Genomic DNA, 19,333 nt, shown 5'->3' with positions numbered 1-19,333 from the left:
CCCTTTTCCCATACACCCGCACCCAAAAATGTGGCCCAATAAATAGTTGATCAAAAACAAAAAACGATCTACCAACCATTGTCAGATTCTATCCAATTGCATTAATTGTATGCACTCGAATTTTTTTCCGGTTCCATGATGATGATGATGATGGTGGTGGACAAAAACTTTAATTAAACCCTATTTCTCATTCAAGTTAAATTTTGTTACTCAAAAAAAAAAGAATATAAAAAAATCAATTTTCAGTATACGAATCCCAAATTTTACCATACACACACACATGGTGAATGGTCATTGCCGGATTGGGATGTATTTGTAATGATTGTGAAAAAAAGTAATAAGTAATTAGCAATGGAATCCGAATGATCAACATATAATGAATGAAAACTGCAGCCACAGAATGTCTTTTCAACGATTGCCTTCGATACAAAAGTTATGTCTGTCAGTGTGTGTGTGTGTGTGTTTATGTTTGTTCAACGCTTACAAACACTAGCTATTTACAGGCGATGAACCATGGATTTTATGAACATGGATCGTTTTCCCGGATACTTGAATATATTCCTAAGTCTATACCAACGATCTACTGTGTATGTGTGTATTGTATGTATGTGTGTGTGTGTGTCACGAATAGATCCATAGATTGTTTTTTTTCCATTTCGATTCTGCTCCATTGTGATATGATGAATAGAAATAAATGGATAAGTGTTGACGACGACGACGACGACGAAATAGTTCACTATACACATTTATTTCATTCAGTATTCAACAACCAACAAACTAGACGACAACAACGTTTTTCGATTCGACAATCATCATCATTATTATCATCATCTGCGTGAAAACCTATGCTTGTCATCGGCAACCAAAGAATTGTCTTGCGGCCAAAAAAAAAACTTTACTTTCTTTGATTGAATAATATAAACTTACCTGTGCTGTGTTCGTGATATGATGCGTGTGAACAAAAAATCATCACTTGGTTGCATTGAATCTCGAATCACACACATATTACACAATCATTTTGCATCATCATCAAAAAAAATGGTTATATGTGATTGCTTTTTTTTCACAATCGATTCTCAATCAATTCATTTATTAATCACACTATTATTTTTGCATCAAATTTCAATTAAACATGGTGAACATCGTCAATATTTTTCAATTAACACAATCATTTAATAATCTGGTTTATTGATTGTAATTTATATTTTTGTATGTGTGTGTGTGTTCAAAAAAAAAAAAAAACAATAAACAACGTTAGTTCAAATCAATGATTGTTTTTCTCTTGTTTTCGATACTCAAGGGTACCCCAAAATATCCATAACGATCCATTTTGAGGATTTCGTGATTCAAATTTCTCTTTCTCTCATTTTATTTGTTGTGGTTTGTTGTTGTTGTTGTTATTATTATTATTTTATTCTCAATTCTAATTCGCAAGCAATTGTGAAAAAAAATGAAGAAAGAAAGCCAACAACGAAAACAACTACAATAAAAACGATAATAATAATAATAATAAGGCCAAAATCGGTAGAAAAAACCATATAATGTGCATACACACACACACACTACACTACACGAAAGACCAAGAGACTAATTAAGCCAGTCAATTAATCAAAGCTTATCATGTTTTTTCCATGCATAAGTATAGCCCATACACACACACACGCACAAATACCCGAATACGAAACAGTCAACTACCAAGTTACAGCCAGCCATTCATTGGATCATTTGGTTCCCAAAAATTTGTGTGTGTGTGTGTGTGTTGCAAATTTCATTCATTCGAACAATAATGCATTTGTATGTGAAAAAAAACCTAAACAAAATTCAACTGAGATTCATTGCATGTTTTGTCAGTGTGTGTGTGTGTGTGTCAAATTATGAATATTTACTTTTTATAAGTTGATTCATTATTTCCCCTTTTTCTTGGTTACTCATTTCATCATTATCATCATCATCATTAGAACTATTATGATCATAATAACCATGATGATGATGATGATGATGATGATGGTGGTTATGAAATAAATTCCTTGATCGTCTTCGTCGTCGTCTAAAGAAATGCCACCTTAACAACAATATACTGTTCTGTTGTTTTAATCATTGCCAACAAAATGACCAAAACAACTCAAGTGAAGGACAAAGAACATTGTCGTCATTCTTCAGTGGTCAATTTGAAACAAAGCCATTATTGGCTAAACAAGGTAATTTGTGATGTTTGATTCAAATAAAATGAAACCATGCAGAATATTCTATCAAAAAAAAAACAAATAAATGAAGAAATTAAAAGATGTAGAATTTGATTAACATAATCATGTTTTTTTTGGCAAGATGTTTTTGTGTATGTAGAATCAATTTAAACAAATGGCCAACACCACCACCACCATCTAGCAAAACGTTCTCTTTTCGTCGTAGGTTAATCCAACCAATCTCTTCCCGTTGGTTTTTTTTCTAAAATCAATCTAAACTATTGCCAATGCTATATTTTTATATGTTTATGTTTAGGCCATAGAAATATACCATTTGGTGTATCATCAAAAATTTAACACTATCCCATATTCTATCAATTATTCAGTCATTTAATATGAATGAAAATGAAGAAACGAAAAAAAACACTGGAAACTATAACACAACAGGACATGTATAAAAGAGAAACAAAAAAAAATGCCGGACGAAAGTGATTAGAAACTTAAATTTGGCCACAATATGTGTGGTCATATCAGGTAAACGGCATTTGGTTCTTATCATCGTTTGGGCAATATTTCTTTTTCTTTTTTTTTTTGTTTCTCATTCAAGCCAATCAAAACAAAAAAAAATGTTTGGGTTTTTATTCTGATTATTACTGGTATCATCTATTTATATAGATATTTTTCACCATGATGATGTCCTACGTTCCCCCTCCCCAAAAAAAAAAAAAGAAAAAGCAAAAGAAAAAAAAAAGAAATCATTGATAATAGACACACCATATATACCAAAACATAAAACACACACACACACCGAATAGTGTCTGCAGAATGATGATGAGTGGACCGTTAAAAATTAATAAACTTTTTTTTTGTTTTATAACAAATCTAGAAAATAGTGAGAAAAACATTAACTTGTATATACATCGGAAATGACCAGAATAAATTCGTTGAACAGCAAAAATAATTTTTTTTCTTTTTTTTTGGAGATTATTTCTTAAGTAAAATAATCATTATTTGGCCATCGTTTATGTGTGTGTGTATTTTTTTTTTCCAATTGCTCATTCTTTTGGGAATGTTATGTGGAATTAATGATAACGTGCGATAACGTTACATACATACTGGTTGGATGGATAGGGTGGTTAAGCATATATGAAGAAACAAAACATCCATTTTTTTCATATAAATGTCTATGTTTATCTATATAGTGTGTTTATGATTTGGCCATTATATAATGATGATGATGATTAAATTTGAATGCTACTAGATATTCCTGGCTAATTAATACAAACGATTCTTTCTTTCTCTTTTTTCTTTCTTTCTTTCTGAATTCGTGAAATCTTGAACCATACTCATACTTATGTGGCAAGTTGAAGGGGGGATAATTTACTTGGTAATTAATACGAAACATAGAAGAACGGAAATTTTTTTTTTTGCTTGGCAATAAGTCTAGCTCATATCATATGTTTTAAATATCGTCTTTTTTTTGGTTATCTGGTCGGATGCAATGTAAAATTTTTTTTTCTTTTACTCTTCATTAACACCGAAATAATGATGCGTATATTGAAGTCATTGAATGATTACTGATGATGATGATGATGATTTTTAAAAAAAAACACACAGTTGTTGCACCGAATAAAAAAATGGTAAATTTATGATCATTTTCATCATCATCATCATCATCATTATGATCACTTGAAAGAATGGCTGTGAAAAAAAGAGGTCTAGTTGTCTGGATTGAATCATTATTTGATTTCCATTTATATTCACATCCTACATTCTTTCAGTCAATTTAAATCAAAACGTTAAGGTGTAGAAACTGTGGGAGTGGTTGATATATGTGCCGGAAATATATGTCCAAAGAAACACTAGCGTTTAAATACATGACACGAGCTCAGATAAATTTGCATATGGATACCTTTTTTCTATATATATTCTCATGATAATCAAATTATTGAATGAAAATTTTTTATTTTGATTTTTTTTTCTCTTTATACTCTTTTCCTTTTCTTTATCATTTCATTCGTTCTATGATGATAGTGATATGTTGTTTGCTGTGCTAGAATTTTTTTCTCTTCACACAATTCGGATCACTGAATTTCTACAGTTAAACTGATTCTCAATGAAAACAACGTGATTCTGCTGTAAACATCATTTTCGATCCGGTCGAATAATTTTCGTACTAAATAAACTGAACGTTATGATATCTCTTGGATCATGTGACATGTGTATGTATGTGTGTGGGTGTTAATGTCAAAAGTTTCAATGTTCCAATAGATTCTGTCATCATCATCATTGGCTCTTATATTGATCCTACTGATATTTCAAATATGATGATATGTGAACCTATTTTTTTTCCATTTGATTGATCAATTATTTTATTATTAATACAACAATTTTCAGTGTCTTTTTTTTGTGTGTGGTTTTATACCGCAACAACCACGAACACATATCTACCAAATGCCCAATCGGGTCATATTTCTGGATTTTTTGGATCAAACGATTCTTGTAACAACAACAAATATAGCCACCACTTCCATAATCGATCCTAGTGGCCATCATTGTCATCATCAACATCATCATCATTGTCATCGTTATAATCGTACAAGGCAATCGATATATCTAGCAAATATATTCTCTAGGTCGATAATCACCTGTCTAACATCGAACATCATGTTTATGATGATGTTGATGATGATGTTCAACAACCAAAGCCAATCAACGGCAATTGCTCATTCATCAAGTAAGTAATGTTTTGTTTTGTTTCATTTCAATGCCGATAATTGCTTTCGATTACAAACACAAATAGACAATTCGTTCGATTGAATTAATGTATGGTAATAATAGAAAACAAGACAAGTTCAATTTTAATTTAGTTGTATTAGAATCAATAATTTATGATCTAATGTTATTCTGATCGTGGTCGAATCATCATTGAAATCATTAAAGTCTCTAAACGTGTGTATGTATGCATGCATTGTTTGTCCATTTTTTTCCGAATAAGACACTTGGAAAAATCATACTTTTGATGACAAAATATACAAAATGTGACTCTAATGGGTGAACATTCATTTTTTTTTATTAATTTCAAATGTAGAAAAATCCAACGGTATCATTTTGTGTGAATAAAAGATTTTCGGTTATTTTTTTGAACGACATACACATACACATCAACGAAAATTATAACCATACATATGATAATTAAATTGGCTATGAATTTTTTTTCTTCATTCATTGCTCCCAACATCGCTCAACAAACAACAACAAACGGTAATTGTTAACCATATGGGGATCGTCACCAGTAGCTAGCACGATAATGTTGTTGATCCTGGATTCTGGGACTTGTGAAGGGAAAACGAAAAAAAAATTTTTTTTTTTTCGTTGTCACTTGTTTGGATCAAGATTCGAACATAATTTTTAAATATTTTATATCAACACACCGAATATGATGAAAGTTTCTGAGATACGAAATTGACAGAAAAAAAAGACAAAAAAAAACTACTACTACTAAAAAACAAAGAAAGAATAAAGATGTCTATAAGGAATTTGGTGACAGATGTAAACATCCATATCATATTAGCCAGGTTGGTTGGTTATATTGTGTAGAATGAATTGTAAATTTGGAAATTGACACCAACATTCAGATACACTACAGACTATGTGATCATTATTATTATTATTATTATTACTTGACACGGATCTACATTCGATGCATCTGACATGTACATGAATCATCGTGGAAAAAAAAGATGAGGGAAAAAACAAAAAAAAAATCATTCAATCATGATCAAACCATGCTGATATGCTGTATATGCCTGTAATTGAATCGATATCTTTATCGATATGTGTGATATGTACTAGCTATGATAGGTAAGGATTTAGAACACCGACACACACACCCAGACACATCAAAAAAAAAACATTTGAATTTTGAAGATGTTTAAGAGCACGAATAAGCTGGATGAGTAAATAAATGATAAGAAGAAAGTGTCTTTCATACTTGCTGCTTTGTTTATTGGTTGGAATGTTTGGATCATTTTAAAAGGAAAAAAATACCCGAAAAAAAATAATAAGGATTTTTCTTTTGATTGGCTTCACCACTTTGGATTCTATTATTGTTAACCATGAAAAAGAATAAGGATAAAAATTTCAATGACAATTGAAGTAATATCATTTTAATGTTCACCAGGCATTAAAACAGACAGTTTTTTTTTTGGTTCCAAAGAAATCGAATCGATTTGTGCAAAGGAAAATTGGAATTCATGTATGATTCCGGTGAATATAACCGGCACATATTTTTGCAAAGTTCACATACACACACACACAATTATATCATGAGAAAGACATCATCACATTGAAAGAATGTTTGAGAAAAAAAATAATCGAATTGAAAATCGTAACAACCAAGGGAAGGTTAGTTTGGAAAGAAAAAGGGCAAAATGGCAAATTGTTTTTTTTTTGGCTTCTGTGTTACTATCGTGATTCTATTTAGCATTCAGTATTGTGCTAATGTTGTCGAAAATAAAAATAAAAAACTCATAGGTTGTTCAAGAATTCTCACATCTATCACATAAAAAAAACGAAAAAAAAATGATGAGCCAAATGAATATGCAAACAAAGAAAAACGATCGTTACTAATGTGAGTATAATAATAATAAATTTTTCAGCCATCATATGGCGGTGGATGGGCATATAACGAACGTATAATATAGAATATTCAATGGAAAAAAAACGAAAGGAAATAAAGAAGAAGTAGAAAAAAAGCCATCATTTTTCATTCATTGCCTTTACATTTGCATATTAGGTACCCCTGATTTTGAATTTTGCAACTACCAACAAATCTAGTGATTCTCTTAACAAGCAAGCGACCCATGTTTTCATCAGCATCATCATCATCATAATCATGGCTAAGGGTCGTCGTCGTTGTCGTAGTTTTTGGTGTGAAATGAATTTGTTCGTTTTTTTTGCCCATTTACCCGAAAAAAGACTCGCTAAACAAATCGATATTATATGAATATTCTTTTTGCTTTTGCTTTCTTTTCTTTCTTTTTTTTTGGTGGCCTGTCATCTCACAAAAACCGAACTATAGTGAACTTGTTAGGTTTTTATTTTTTTCGAAAGGGATCCATATCATACATTTCAATTTCTCTTTTTCATTCTCCACCACCACCACCATCATCATCATCATTATAAATGCAAAGAAAAAAATAAAATAAAAAAAATAAAAATCATTGCCATACGACAAAGACAATTACCGAACCACCATTTCCCAAACGAAACATTGACAAAATCAATGTTTTGACGACAGCCTTAACCAAATGAACCAGCAAACGAATGAATGAATGATTGAAACGACCGATAGACTGACGAACATAAATGAATCGACAAAAGTTTAGCGAAAAAAAAATCAAGTGATCCAAATAGAATTTGTATGAAAAAAAACCCAAAAGTTAAGATCTTTACTAAATATTTGTGAGTGCTAGTCTAAAAAAAACAAGTAAAAATCCCATGAATGAATCATTTTTATTATTATTATTGTCATTCTAAAGAGAAAGAGAGAGAGAGAAAGAGAAAGAGACTAAACCAGAAGATCCAAAAATAAACCAACCAGCCAGACAATCATGTGTGCGATTCATCTGATCGAACCAGGTTCAAATTTCGTTTATTACAAACAAACAAACAACAAGAACAACAGCTCTAGCTTTAACTAGCTATAGTGAAAAAATAAAAACAAAAAAGAAAATAAATTAAACTTTCTCTATATTTCATATAATAATAAGTAACAGGGTAATTTGACTCTCTTTGAACAGAATTCCCAATGGTTCCAATTTGTAAAACGAATGATTCACAATGAGTAAAAGAGGCTAAATTCTTTATTCTTTAAGCTTTAATATATTGGGTTTTCTATAATATGTCAATCAATGTCATTGGATATTCTAGCCACATTTATTACCTGTAACACATTACTATGATATAATAGTAGCTTTGATTTTCATTCATTTATATCATTAGATGCTTGAGATTTGCAGACTTTCTATTATATTTCTATTAAAAGAAAAATGATGATATTTTTTCAATCAATTATGTCGATGGCAAAGATTATGTTGTTGTTGTTGTTTTTTGTTTTGTTTCAGGCTGGACAAATGACTAAAGATGAAAAATAAAATTGTACATTATGTGATAATCATTAGCTGTGTATCATTATTTCATTTCACATATATAGGTATAGACTCTCGAAATGATAATAAAGAATAACTAAAATATTCGGAATCGATTTATCAGAACTTATCAACGGAACCACCGATACAAAATGAATAAGCAAATGGCAGTTATTTTATTTTTTTTTTTATTTGGTAGATTCCCTATTATGCATCGTGTGTATTGTATGTGTTTGGTTCATTGATTATTCGATTTAATCGTATAATGATGGTAAACAATATCCATTCAATATGCAGATAGAGGATAGACTTTTTTTTGTTGTTGTTGTTGTTACTCATTCGAATAATAGTAAAATAACAATAACTTATTTTTAACATTGGCCATGCATGGATGGTGGCTCATAACACAAAATATACATCATCATCATCAAATTGGTCGGTGTGTTCATCTCATTCATATCTCTATGAATGCAGATACCAATAAAACGACCATAATACTTTCACTCATTCATTTTTATGAAAACTACTTATAATACCACTATAGGAATGAGAGAAAAAAAAATTACCGTTAACCGATTCACCTGAATGAATTCGGGTACCGGAACGAATTTCTATCATCATCATACACAGGCGGGGGATGGGTGGTGGTTTGATGGGCCAACATTGAAAAAATATTTCATTCAATCATTATGGTTGTATATATAAACTTGAGTGCATAATGACATCATCATCATCATCATCACATATAATAGGAAGTTACACTATTTCTTTTCTTTTTTTCTTGTGAATAACGGCTATTTTTGTCCATCATAAATTCTTCGGATCGAATAGAATTGCTGTTTACTTATTATTGAATTGCTGTTTATTTCAGAATTCACATATTTGTTTTTTGTTTTGTTTTTATTTTTATTTTCTAATTTGTATGTCAATAGCCACATTGCTATTGACAAAATTTTTTATACTTTTATATACATTCATTCTTTCATCACAGAATCAATAATAACACATCTGCCTGTTGGAAATAGAAACGATCTTTGCTATTGTTCTATTGTAACTATTCAAATGATTTTCTCTGAATTCATTTTTTTTTGTAATGTGAAAAACCTATGGCTAAGAATCGAAAAAGGTAAAGAAAAGTCAAAATAGATAATAGTGTTTTGGTTATTATTATTGTTCACAATACAGAATTGTGATTTAAATTATTCGATCATCAAATATCCACTGTCTACTACAACTATTTAGCTGACTGACCAACCGACCTCCATGGAGTTGAATGATAAATTCAAATCACGAATTCAGAACTCACGATCTGTGTGTGATCCAGCACCTCACACACACACACACACACACACACACAAATATATACAGTGAGACATCATATTATGTAGAGCAAATGAAAAAGATCTTTTCTTTTTTTTCATTCAACTATAATATTGTTGAAGAAGCAGCCTTATTTTTTGAAAATAAATGAATGAATGACCAACAAGTCATTTAATAGATAACCAAAGAAAAAAAAAATTCGAAACTGTCATTCTGTTAAATTAATCGAGTCCTTACTTTTATCATCATCATTATTATTCTTGATTAATATACTCTATACACACTGTCGTTTGTCAGAAAAAAAAATTTCCACAAAATTACCGATTGAGAAATGTGATCAGACAAGAAAATATCATTTTCTTTCTGGTTATTATTACTAAGGTATAAATGCTATGCGTTTGTTATGTACGATGATCCACAAATCATTTGATTGTGGATAAGTAAGTATAGTTTTAGTAGTATACTATCGCTTAAATTTTCATATCGGATTCATGATTCCATAGAATCTTTCTGAAATGAATAAATCGTATAGATTCTATGTAGCATTTACAGTGGTGGTAATGATAATCGATTTGATTTATCCTTGATGACATTAATTGTTGTCTCTATAGCATATTGTATATAGAGATAGTTGACCATATCGATCATAATGATGATGATGATGATGATGAGTGATACAATTTATTGTCAACCAACATTACGGTTACACAGTAATAATGATTATGTGTCCACTATAATCGATTCATTCGGAAATTAATAATGATAATAATAACAGCAACAAGAACTAGAATTAGGTGAACATATTACATGATGATGGTGGTCATCATTATTATATTGTACAAAATTCATGATAATAGCTTTCCGATAGATTTTCTTCCAATTATATTTGATCTTTATAATGATGATCACTTGTAAAATGAAAATGATTTTCAAAACAGCAGCAGCAGCAGCAGCAGTTGCAGCAGAAGTAATAGTAGGTAGAGGTGATGATGGAATGGAAGGTAATCGTAATCGAAATTGACTTCAATTGATCAATATTAATATTGACAATATTATATGATGATGATGATTACCAAACCGGCTTCGATTTTTTCCAGAAAAATTTTTTTTTTCACCAAAAAATGTAATCCCAATAGTTAATTTTTATAAGCTGTAATTTTCTAGCACACATTTTGAAAATCAAAAAAACTGCAGGCGGCAAAATTTTTTTTTCAAAATATTTTTTTTACTCCCTCCAGAAGCGCCATCTATTTTTTATGGATTAAAACTTAAAAAATCATTTGCTTGACTAGATTGGTAGATGGCAGTATTTGTTTATTTAATGATTAATTTTGAGAATTGTGAATTAAAGTCAACTCGAAAAGATACAATACAATTGACGAAATCAAATCGAAAATAAATGACCAATCGGAAAAGTAATCAAAGAAATGGCTGGTTGCATTCTTTTGGCATCGAAAAAAAAACCGGCGGCCGTCAATATCGATATATATCTGATGATGAACCGAAACCCGTGATAATGGCTGGTTGTGTGATTGCCAGGTGTATCTATTAGATTCATGGTAGATACAAGAATGATGGACAACATCGTAAGAAGAAAATGGTTGAGCAGGGGAGCGGCTGTTTTTATTTATATGGATCAAAATCAACATTCATTATCATCAAAAAAAAAAAAAAAAAAATCCCGGAAAAAACGAATCGATAGATTTTTTTTTTTTTTTTTTTGGTCGAGCTTGATCAAAAATTTATAACCACATTTGTCCACAACGAATAGCAGCAGGCTGCATGTAATGGCCGATATAAACCAAACCAAAACGAACCAAATCAAATCAAATTCAAAATGAAAATAAAAACTCAATTTCAGAATGCAATGATCCAATCATGATGATAATGATAATCGACCGACAAAAAGATTTGGCCGCCAAAAAATGGGCCAAAAATCAACAAAAAAAAACTGCATAATGATCCATATGATGATCACTTCAATGGGCTCGAATATAATGGGCAGACATTCATCTTTATTTTTTTTTCTTGAAATTGAAATTTTTAATTTTTGAAAGAGAAGAAAAAAAATTCTTTAAAAATTCATTCTACTATTCATCGGCGACCAGCGAATATAAAAAAAATGAACAAGTGATTACGAATAAGAGATAATGGATCCGAAGAAAATCATATCTGGAAACTGAAATAATTTAATTTTCTAGAATTGCAAATGTTTCATACATTCGGCATTCATTTATTCGATTCATATGTGACATTCTTTATCGGGAAACAGATTCATAAAAAAATATGTCTATTGCCATTGGTATTTTCAATGAGAAATGAAACAAAAAATATCCGCATTCATCCGATTCGATCAATCAATGAAAAAAAACCAATATATGTTAATTATTGTCGAAACATATACGAAAAGTTTTCGAAAACTATTTTTTGTTGTTTCCAAAATGTTAAGAAGAAAGTTTTTAATTTTATCAGTTAATTATTATTAGGAGAAAGGCTGTTATTTTCTTATAATGATGATAACGAAAAAAAAATAAATAAGAAATTTAAATTTTTTATATATATTCTACAAACAAATAAATAGAAAACTTGATCATTTCACATTCCATCTCATTGATTAAAGTTTCCAATGAAAAACATCAATCCAATACGATTGATTGAAACGATTCTCTTCTATTTTTTTTCTATGATGAGAATGAGAAAGCAAAGAAAAAAACCTTTGCAAATATTCAATTCAAATGATCATGATCATCATTATCAATATAGACTAAATGTGCTGGGTAAGACCACCATATCCTCCTTGTCGATCCATATAATGGACATGCTCAACATTGACTTTTTTTTTTGACTGACGCACCAACAATGTAGCTATCTTTTGGTTTTATTTCATGTGAATCCATTTTCATTCATTCCATTCATTTGTCTATGATCTTGGTTTTGATGATGATGACGGCGCCATTTTTGTAAATCACTTCATTCGGTCAACACAAATACACACGCACACACACACACACACATACACACACATACACTGACAAACACGACTATATGAATTTAGTGATCGCGCCAAAAAACAAAATTCTTTCTTCTATTGTCTGTATGACGATGATGATTCCTTATATATTCTTCATTTTATTCTTTCATTTTAAGTTTCACTTACCATTATAAAAATTATTCTTTATTTACATCATTTTCATTTATTAGTGTGTGTGTGTATTGGTTATTTTTTTTTTTTTTTTTTTTTTTGATATTTGATAAATATTCCATCAAAAAACAAACAATTTAAACAAAACATTTTCAAAACGAACAAAAAATTGCTGATCCAATCAAGTCCAGTTTTTGTTTTTGTTTGTGTGTGTATGTGTGTGTGTGTGTAGAGAAAGAGAAGAAATTGAATTTGTCTATATTGTGAATATGGCCGAATCATGAATGAATTATTCAATCCAATTGAATGTAATCAAAATATGATTTTTGTTTTCGTTTTGGAAGACCGAAAAATAAATTAAAATCAAATCGATTATTGAAACTCATATAAATATATTGGTGCCATAAAAAACAAAAATTGGATAATAATGACCAATATTTTCGATTTTCGCTGCTATTTTGTGGGCTGGTGATGATGTGGCCAGTGTATGTTTCTCGGTGTATTACACACAAATGTATTTGAATGATTTGTGTGTCCGCATATGTGTGTGTATATGTGTGTGTATGTGTGTGTGTGATTATCCACATGTCTCTTAAATATTTCGTAAAATGATTCATGATTATGTCCATCATCACCATTTCCATATGTTGGTCAAATTATTGAATTTTTTTTTCTTGGCCATTCATTCATTCATTCATTTATTAAGAGAAAAAAAATGATTCTCTCAAGAGAATGACTCGTCCACTCATCATAATAATAATCATGTTTGTTATATCGTCTTCGTCGTCTTCGTCTTCGTCGTCGTCGTCATCGTCATCATAGATAACTGTTTGTGTTTATATGAAGGCATTGTTTTTCATTTTGCTGTGTATTTGTTGTTTTTATCTCTCCAGATTTTTTTTATCATTATTATTATTATTCTCATTCAATCTGTCATCCTAGGAAATAAAAACAACTTCTTGTCTTTTTTTTCAATTTTATTTGTTTTTCTATTCTTTCAAAGTGACCGGAGAAAATTCTCTCGATTCTTGGATAAGATTTTTAAAAATCCGGCAAATTCATTATAGCCAAATTTTTATTGCTCGTGGTCATTTATTTTGATTTTTTTTCTTTGTTCTTAAAACAAAACAAAAAAAAACAGTGAAACATTGCTGCTTTAATTCTGAAAACATCGTTCATTCATTCATTTCATTTCATTCTATTCATTCGATTATTGTGAGATATATCACTTGGAAATAATGGTTTCTTCATTCGTAGACTATCACCATCATCATCATCATCATCGGCAATAGTTCAAGTCGGATATTCAGCCAAAAAAAGTACTTTGGAAGAAAAGAGAAAAAAAACTTTCTCATTAATTTATTGATATCAAAGTAATGACCAAGTGAATGTTGTTGTCGCAATTGGTTTTTTGAGGCAAACATCCGATTCAATTCCGATGATGATGATGATGATGATGGTGGTGATGAGCAAAGAAAAAGATTGTCTCGAGATTGAATGAATCCCGACTAACTATTCAACTGTATGTATGTGAAAGAGTTAGTGAATGTGAATTATATATACTAAGACAAGAGAAAAACTCCCGACACACACCCACACATGTCTATACCGCATATAGCTGTGTGAGTGGAAAGTTATCAAATAGTCGCTTATCTTATCATCATTCATGAGATGATAGGTTAAATATTGTATCATCATACAGTTTTTTTTGGAACATTTTCTGAATAACAACAACAAGAATCGAACATTATCATCGAAAACAATTACAACAACAAAAATCTGGACCAGAAAAAAACGACATAAAAAGCAAGACCACAAGATACACGAATGTACGGGAATCTTCAATGTTAATGTCTTGTTGCACATTGTCGTCGTGTTCATCATCACCACCATCATCACCATCCACATCATCATCATCATCATCACCATCAAAGCCAAATCCATTGTCGTCGTCATTGTCGCCAAACCGAATAGCAAAACTTGTATTAATAATTGTATTCATAATGATGAACAACAGTTATTCGGTCAATACAATGTGGATTATCGGTATGTATGTATATTAAAGGCGAGACGCGTTATCATTAAGGAAATTCCTTTCAATTTTTTTTCTGGCTATATTTGATCATTATTACCACCACCAACCAATTGTTATTTGTTATCATCATTTGAGAATGTATATATATATATTACACTCATTTATCTCTCTTCAACAAATACCCGGTATATGGCATTAAAAAAAAAGAACTACTGTTGTTGTAAAAGTTAAGCATTTATCTATTTTCCTTCCCCTACCAAAATTTGATCACATAAGGCCTGTATGGTCTATGATGATGATGATGATGCCTCATGTTCATTTTAGTCTCTTCATGTCAGTCATTTCCAAATGGTATCGGTTGAACCAAAAATATTCTTGATTCCTTTTAGGCTAATTGATTTGTACCGTTTCTCTTTATCAGTGAATGTGTGTATTGTTGTTGTGTTATGATCAGTGAACCACAAATAAAGTTTTTTTTTTTTGCTGTTTAATTTGGAAGAATCATCTCATCTTATCATTGTTCAAATGATGATGATTAGCTTGATAATAAATATAAAGTTTTTCTGTTTTGTTTCTGGGAAATACAATACACATTCCATATATATATTAATTATAATCCAGGATCTTTGATCCATACACATCGATTCATCACAAAGAAATGAAAGCATGAAAACACAAACAACAAACTTAATATAAGAACAATAATTTCTGGTGTTATGTATTATTTTTTATGAATTTGAACTATAGAAAAAGAGATGTTTGCTGTATAGGACTATATTGAAATGACAGATGATATATGACAGTTGATTTCAATTGTTGGTTGAATCAAATTTCCAATTGAATCAATGATTGAATAATTATGTTAATCAATGATAAATTCAAATTGAAATGAGATAAAACCTGCAAAATAATTATAATAGAAACGATGAACAAAAAAAAGAAAAGAAATTCTTTGATTCTTTGCTTTTATTCAAGTGTCATAATAGTTTGTGTTTGTGTGTGTGTGTGTATGTGTGTAGAATGAGTTGACAATGATGATGTCATGTTTGGCATTATTACTGTATGTGCATCAGACCATAAGATTGGCAATGGAAACCCATCGATAACTTTCAATAAATAAAAAAAAAAGAATTGGGCTAACATGAATGTCATCATTAATTTTCATTATTACCATTTTGTTTTGTTTTTTCCATAATATTTGGTCGATATGGTGTGTGTGTGTGTGTTTGGTTATATTCAACCCAACAACACATCAACACAATTTAGTCTCTCTCTATATGTGGTTTTTCATGATTCTTCAAACTTGATTTGCTCATCCGGATGAAAGATCATGGAGATGCATTGTCATTGGTATAAACGGAAAAAAATAAAAAAAAATTTTCCAAATAAACACATCTAAACAAACATAGTGATCAACATCATCATCATCGAAAAACTACGAAACGAACCAGAAAAGAGAGAGAGGAGAGAGAAATGATGGCCAAAAAAATCAATGAACAGAATTAACTCCCACACAAACACACACAGGCATGGTATTGCATACAGAACGAGTGGTAGAAAAAAAAAGAAATCAATAAAATATTTATGTCAATAGTCACCGTTGTCGTCGTTCAACACAATACTCGGAACCAGAATATAAAAAAAACATTCAAACCATTTTTTGGATCTGGAACAATCCTTCTCTTCATCCACCATCACTTTCATCATCATCATCATCACCACCACCACCACCACCACCAGCAACAACAACAAACATAACAATCATTCCATGCTGCAATTGATAAATACTAAAAATATTCCTTCGTATTTTTTTTTTTTTTTTTTGACTATTCATTCCAGCCCCTCTCTCTCTCTTTTTCTCAATTCGATTCTTACATTTCATTTCTTATTCGTGTATGATTATCATTCCCGAATTCCCAATGTCTCTATAGACGTTTTATTTTTTTTTCACTGTATGTGTAAGAATCAAGTAAATATATTGATTGATCAATTCTGACATCATCATCATCATCATCGTGATGATGGTCGTCATCTTTGTTATTTGGATTTTTGCAATAGTAAAAAAACCATTGAGTAGAGGGAAAGAGATGGGGGTAGCAATCATTTTTCTCTCTTTTCTATATATGCCCGTGACAAAACGGAATTTACATTTTTCGTTGTTGTTGTTGTTGTTACTGGATTGGATTGACAATCTCGCGACAAATGCACACATACACACGCAAATATACATTGTTGCCCCAAATGATTACTGTTTGACTTTTTTTTTATTTTCTCAAAAAAAAAAAAAAATGAAATTCCATGTGTTTCACCCCTACTCCTCACTATATATGGATGATGAATATGAAATGAAAACTTGCACCAAAATGAAAAGAGAAACCGTCAACGCGTGATTCACAAGAATTTCGTTAACATTTTTATCTGTTTTTTTCAAATGACAAATAAACAGCCATACGGAATCGGGCAATCATTATCATTTGAGTGAATCCAATTCAATCCAAACACATAGGACCGGTGTATAGAACATGACATGTCACAGACACACACACACACGTTTGTATCACCTACATTTTATATGCCATTTTGATTGAACCTTGATACGATGATTGTCTCCACCTCGGTGGATTGGTTTTATTTTTTTTTTTTTTATTCTGAGTGTGTCAAATGAGCTCTGATGATGATGATGATGATGATGAAAAATCTAAAAGAGAGAGGCGATAAAAATTGGATGATGATTTTGAATTCTTTAGAGAATTTTTTTTTCGACTTGTAAATTATACTAGAAATATTTGGTGAAATTGTTCAAAAAAAAAATTGTAAAAGATAAGCAATGATTGAATGAATGGCGTATAAATCACAATAAGCTAAAACAACATCATACACATTGATCGATATGTCATCATCATCATCATTATCATAGTTACACTGTAACTATATTTCTGTTCTGGCCAAATCTAAAATGAATGAATTTTCTTTTTCCCCTTCAACATTATATAACATATAAACAAGATACTGATAATAATAATAATAACCTCATCGTCATCAAAAAAAAAGATTGAATGTCGTTATAAGCTTCCTGGATTTGTATCAAAAATATTTTTTTTTGTGGTGTAAAATCCATACCATACAATGCACACACACACACACACACACACACACACACACACACACACACACACACACACACACACACACACACACATTGAGAGAGAGATAGGCCCAAACATTACATGGTCTTTTTTTCTGACTTGGGCACCAACCAAGCAAAAAAAAGACCAATGAAAATTGGTTAAAGATAAAAAAGATTGCAAATTGAAAGAGAGAGAGAGAGTGAAAGGAAAAGAAAAGAAAATTCACTAGAAATCACTTCATTTTTTCTTTTTGTTAGTAAAAAGTATGGAAAAGAGAAAAAAAATAATAAAATCCATAAACCAAAGATGAAGAAAATGAGATTATTCAACATTTTTTTTTCATCAGGCTTACATAACTTTATTCAAAATTCTCTTGGTTTAAAATCGAGGTATAAAAAAAAGAGATGATGGTCCAAAAAGTGTTTTCAGTGCAGAATAACTGAGTTATCATATTCTCATCGTCATCAACATCGTCGTCGATGAAGGAACTCAAAACACCAAACACTAAATACGAAATGCAATGAGTTGCAGATTTTTTTTTTTTTGCCCATTCTTCATTTTGTTAGCTGCGTAAAATATTATCTAATATAGTCCCGGTATATTTTGGCCGTATCCGGAATCCAGATACATACAAACACTTGCTAGTGTGAATTTGTGGTGGGCATCATCACCAAAATCAAATTTTTTTTAGCTAAATCAAAAAGTCCTTTCTTACTTTTTACTGGAAAAAACTCCAGTTTCACTTTATTATGGTTGACACAAGATAATAATAACACATTGTCTAGTGAGTGAGAAAAATTAATATCAAAAAAATGAAAAATAAATCTCACTTTCTGTATGTGTGTGTGTGTGTGTGTGTTTATGAAAAATATGGAAAATAATAAAATCAAGAATAAATATATAAAAGTAAATGCCGTGAAAGAATGCATAAAATTGAAATTTCTTCATTTTTTTTCATAAATATAGCCATTCGGTTTGTGTATATGTGGCTGTGTAAATACAGAGAGACACAAAATGACAATGTATTGCTGTGTTTGATTCATCATGATACATGTGACATTGTTTATCGAAAAATAGATTCTGCATTTTTTTTTTTTTTTTTTTTTTTGATTTCTGTCGGATGAATTATTTATTCCGATCAATTATTACATTTACACAAGGTTAAGATATTAAAAATATTTTATTTTAATGTCTATGGGTGTTTGGGGTCTGGTGTGCTTTTTTGTATTTATTATAAAATCGATCAATTTTTTGTTTGATGCATCCATATACCAGATCGATCCTGAAAAATTCGGTACTTACTGTCTGATGATGTATGCCATCGATGTAATCGAAATAAAATTCAAGATTGTATGAAGAGATAATGTTTAGCG

The 19,333-nt window shown here is 30.4% G+C and overlaps 1 protein-coding gene across 3 annotated transcripts in view; it reads left to right on the top strand.

Moving 5' to 3' along the window:
• Positions 1-2,006: 2,006 nt before the first annotated feature.
• The window catches only part of LOC124500423 (uncharacterized), a 35,280-nt gene continuing 17,953 nt past the window's right edge, over positions 2,007-19,333 (top strand). Inside the window, exons 1-2 of one of the 3 annotated variants that reach the window (XM_075730774.1) lie at positions 2,007-2,198; positions 4,218-4,920. In XM_075730774.1, coding sequence (XP_075586889.1) covers positions 4,638-4,920 — 283 coding nt within the window. In that variant the 5' untranslated portion in view covers positions 2,007-2,198; positions 4,218-4,637. Of the gene's footprint in view, positions 2,199-4,217; positions 4,921-12,655; positions 14,848-19,333 lie in introns of those variants that run through there. The other 2 variants (XM_075730775.1, XM_075730776.1) reach the window with 2 other exon arrangements.

The sequence above is a fragment of the Dermatophagoides farinae genome, chromosome 4 (assembly GCF_024713945.1).
Source record: "Dermatophagoides farinae isolate YC_2012a chromosome 4, ASM2471394v1, whole genome shotgun sequence".
In the NCBI taxonomy this organism is placed as follows: Eukaryota; Metazoa; Arthropoda; class Arachnida; order Sarcoptiformes; family Pyroglyphidae; genus Dermatophagoides; species Dermatophagoides farinae.
The sequence above is the reverse complement of the archived record's forward strand: the minus strand, read 5'-3'. Positions and strand labels throughout refer to the sequence as shown.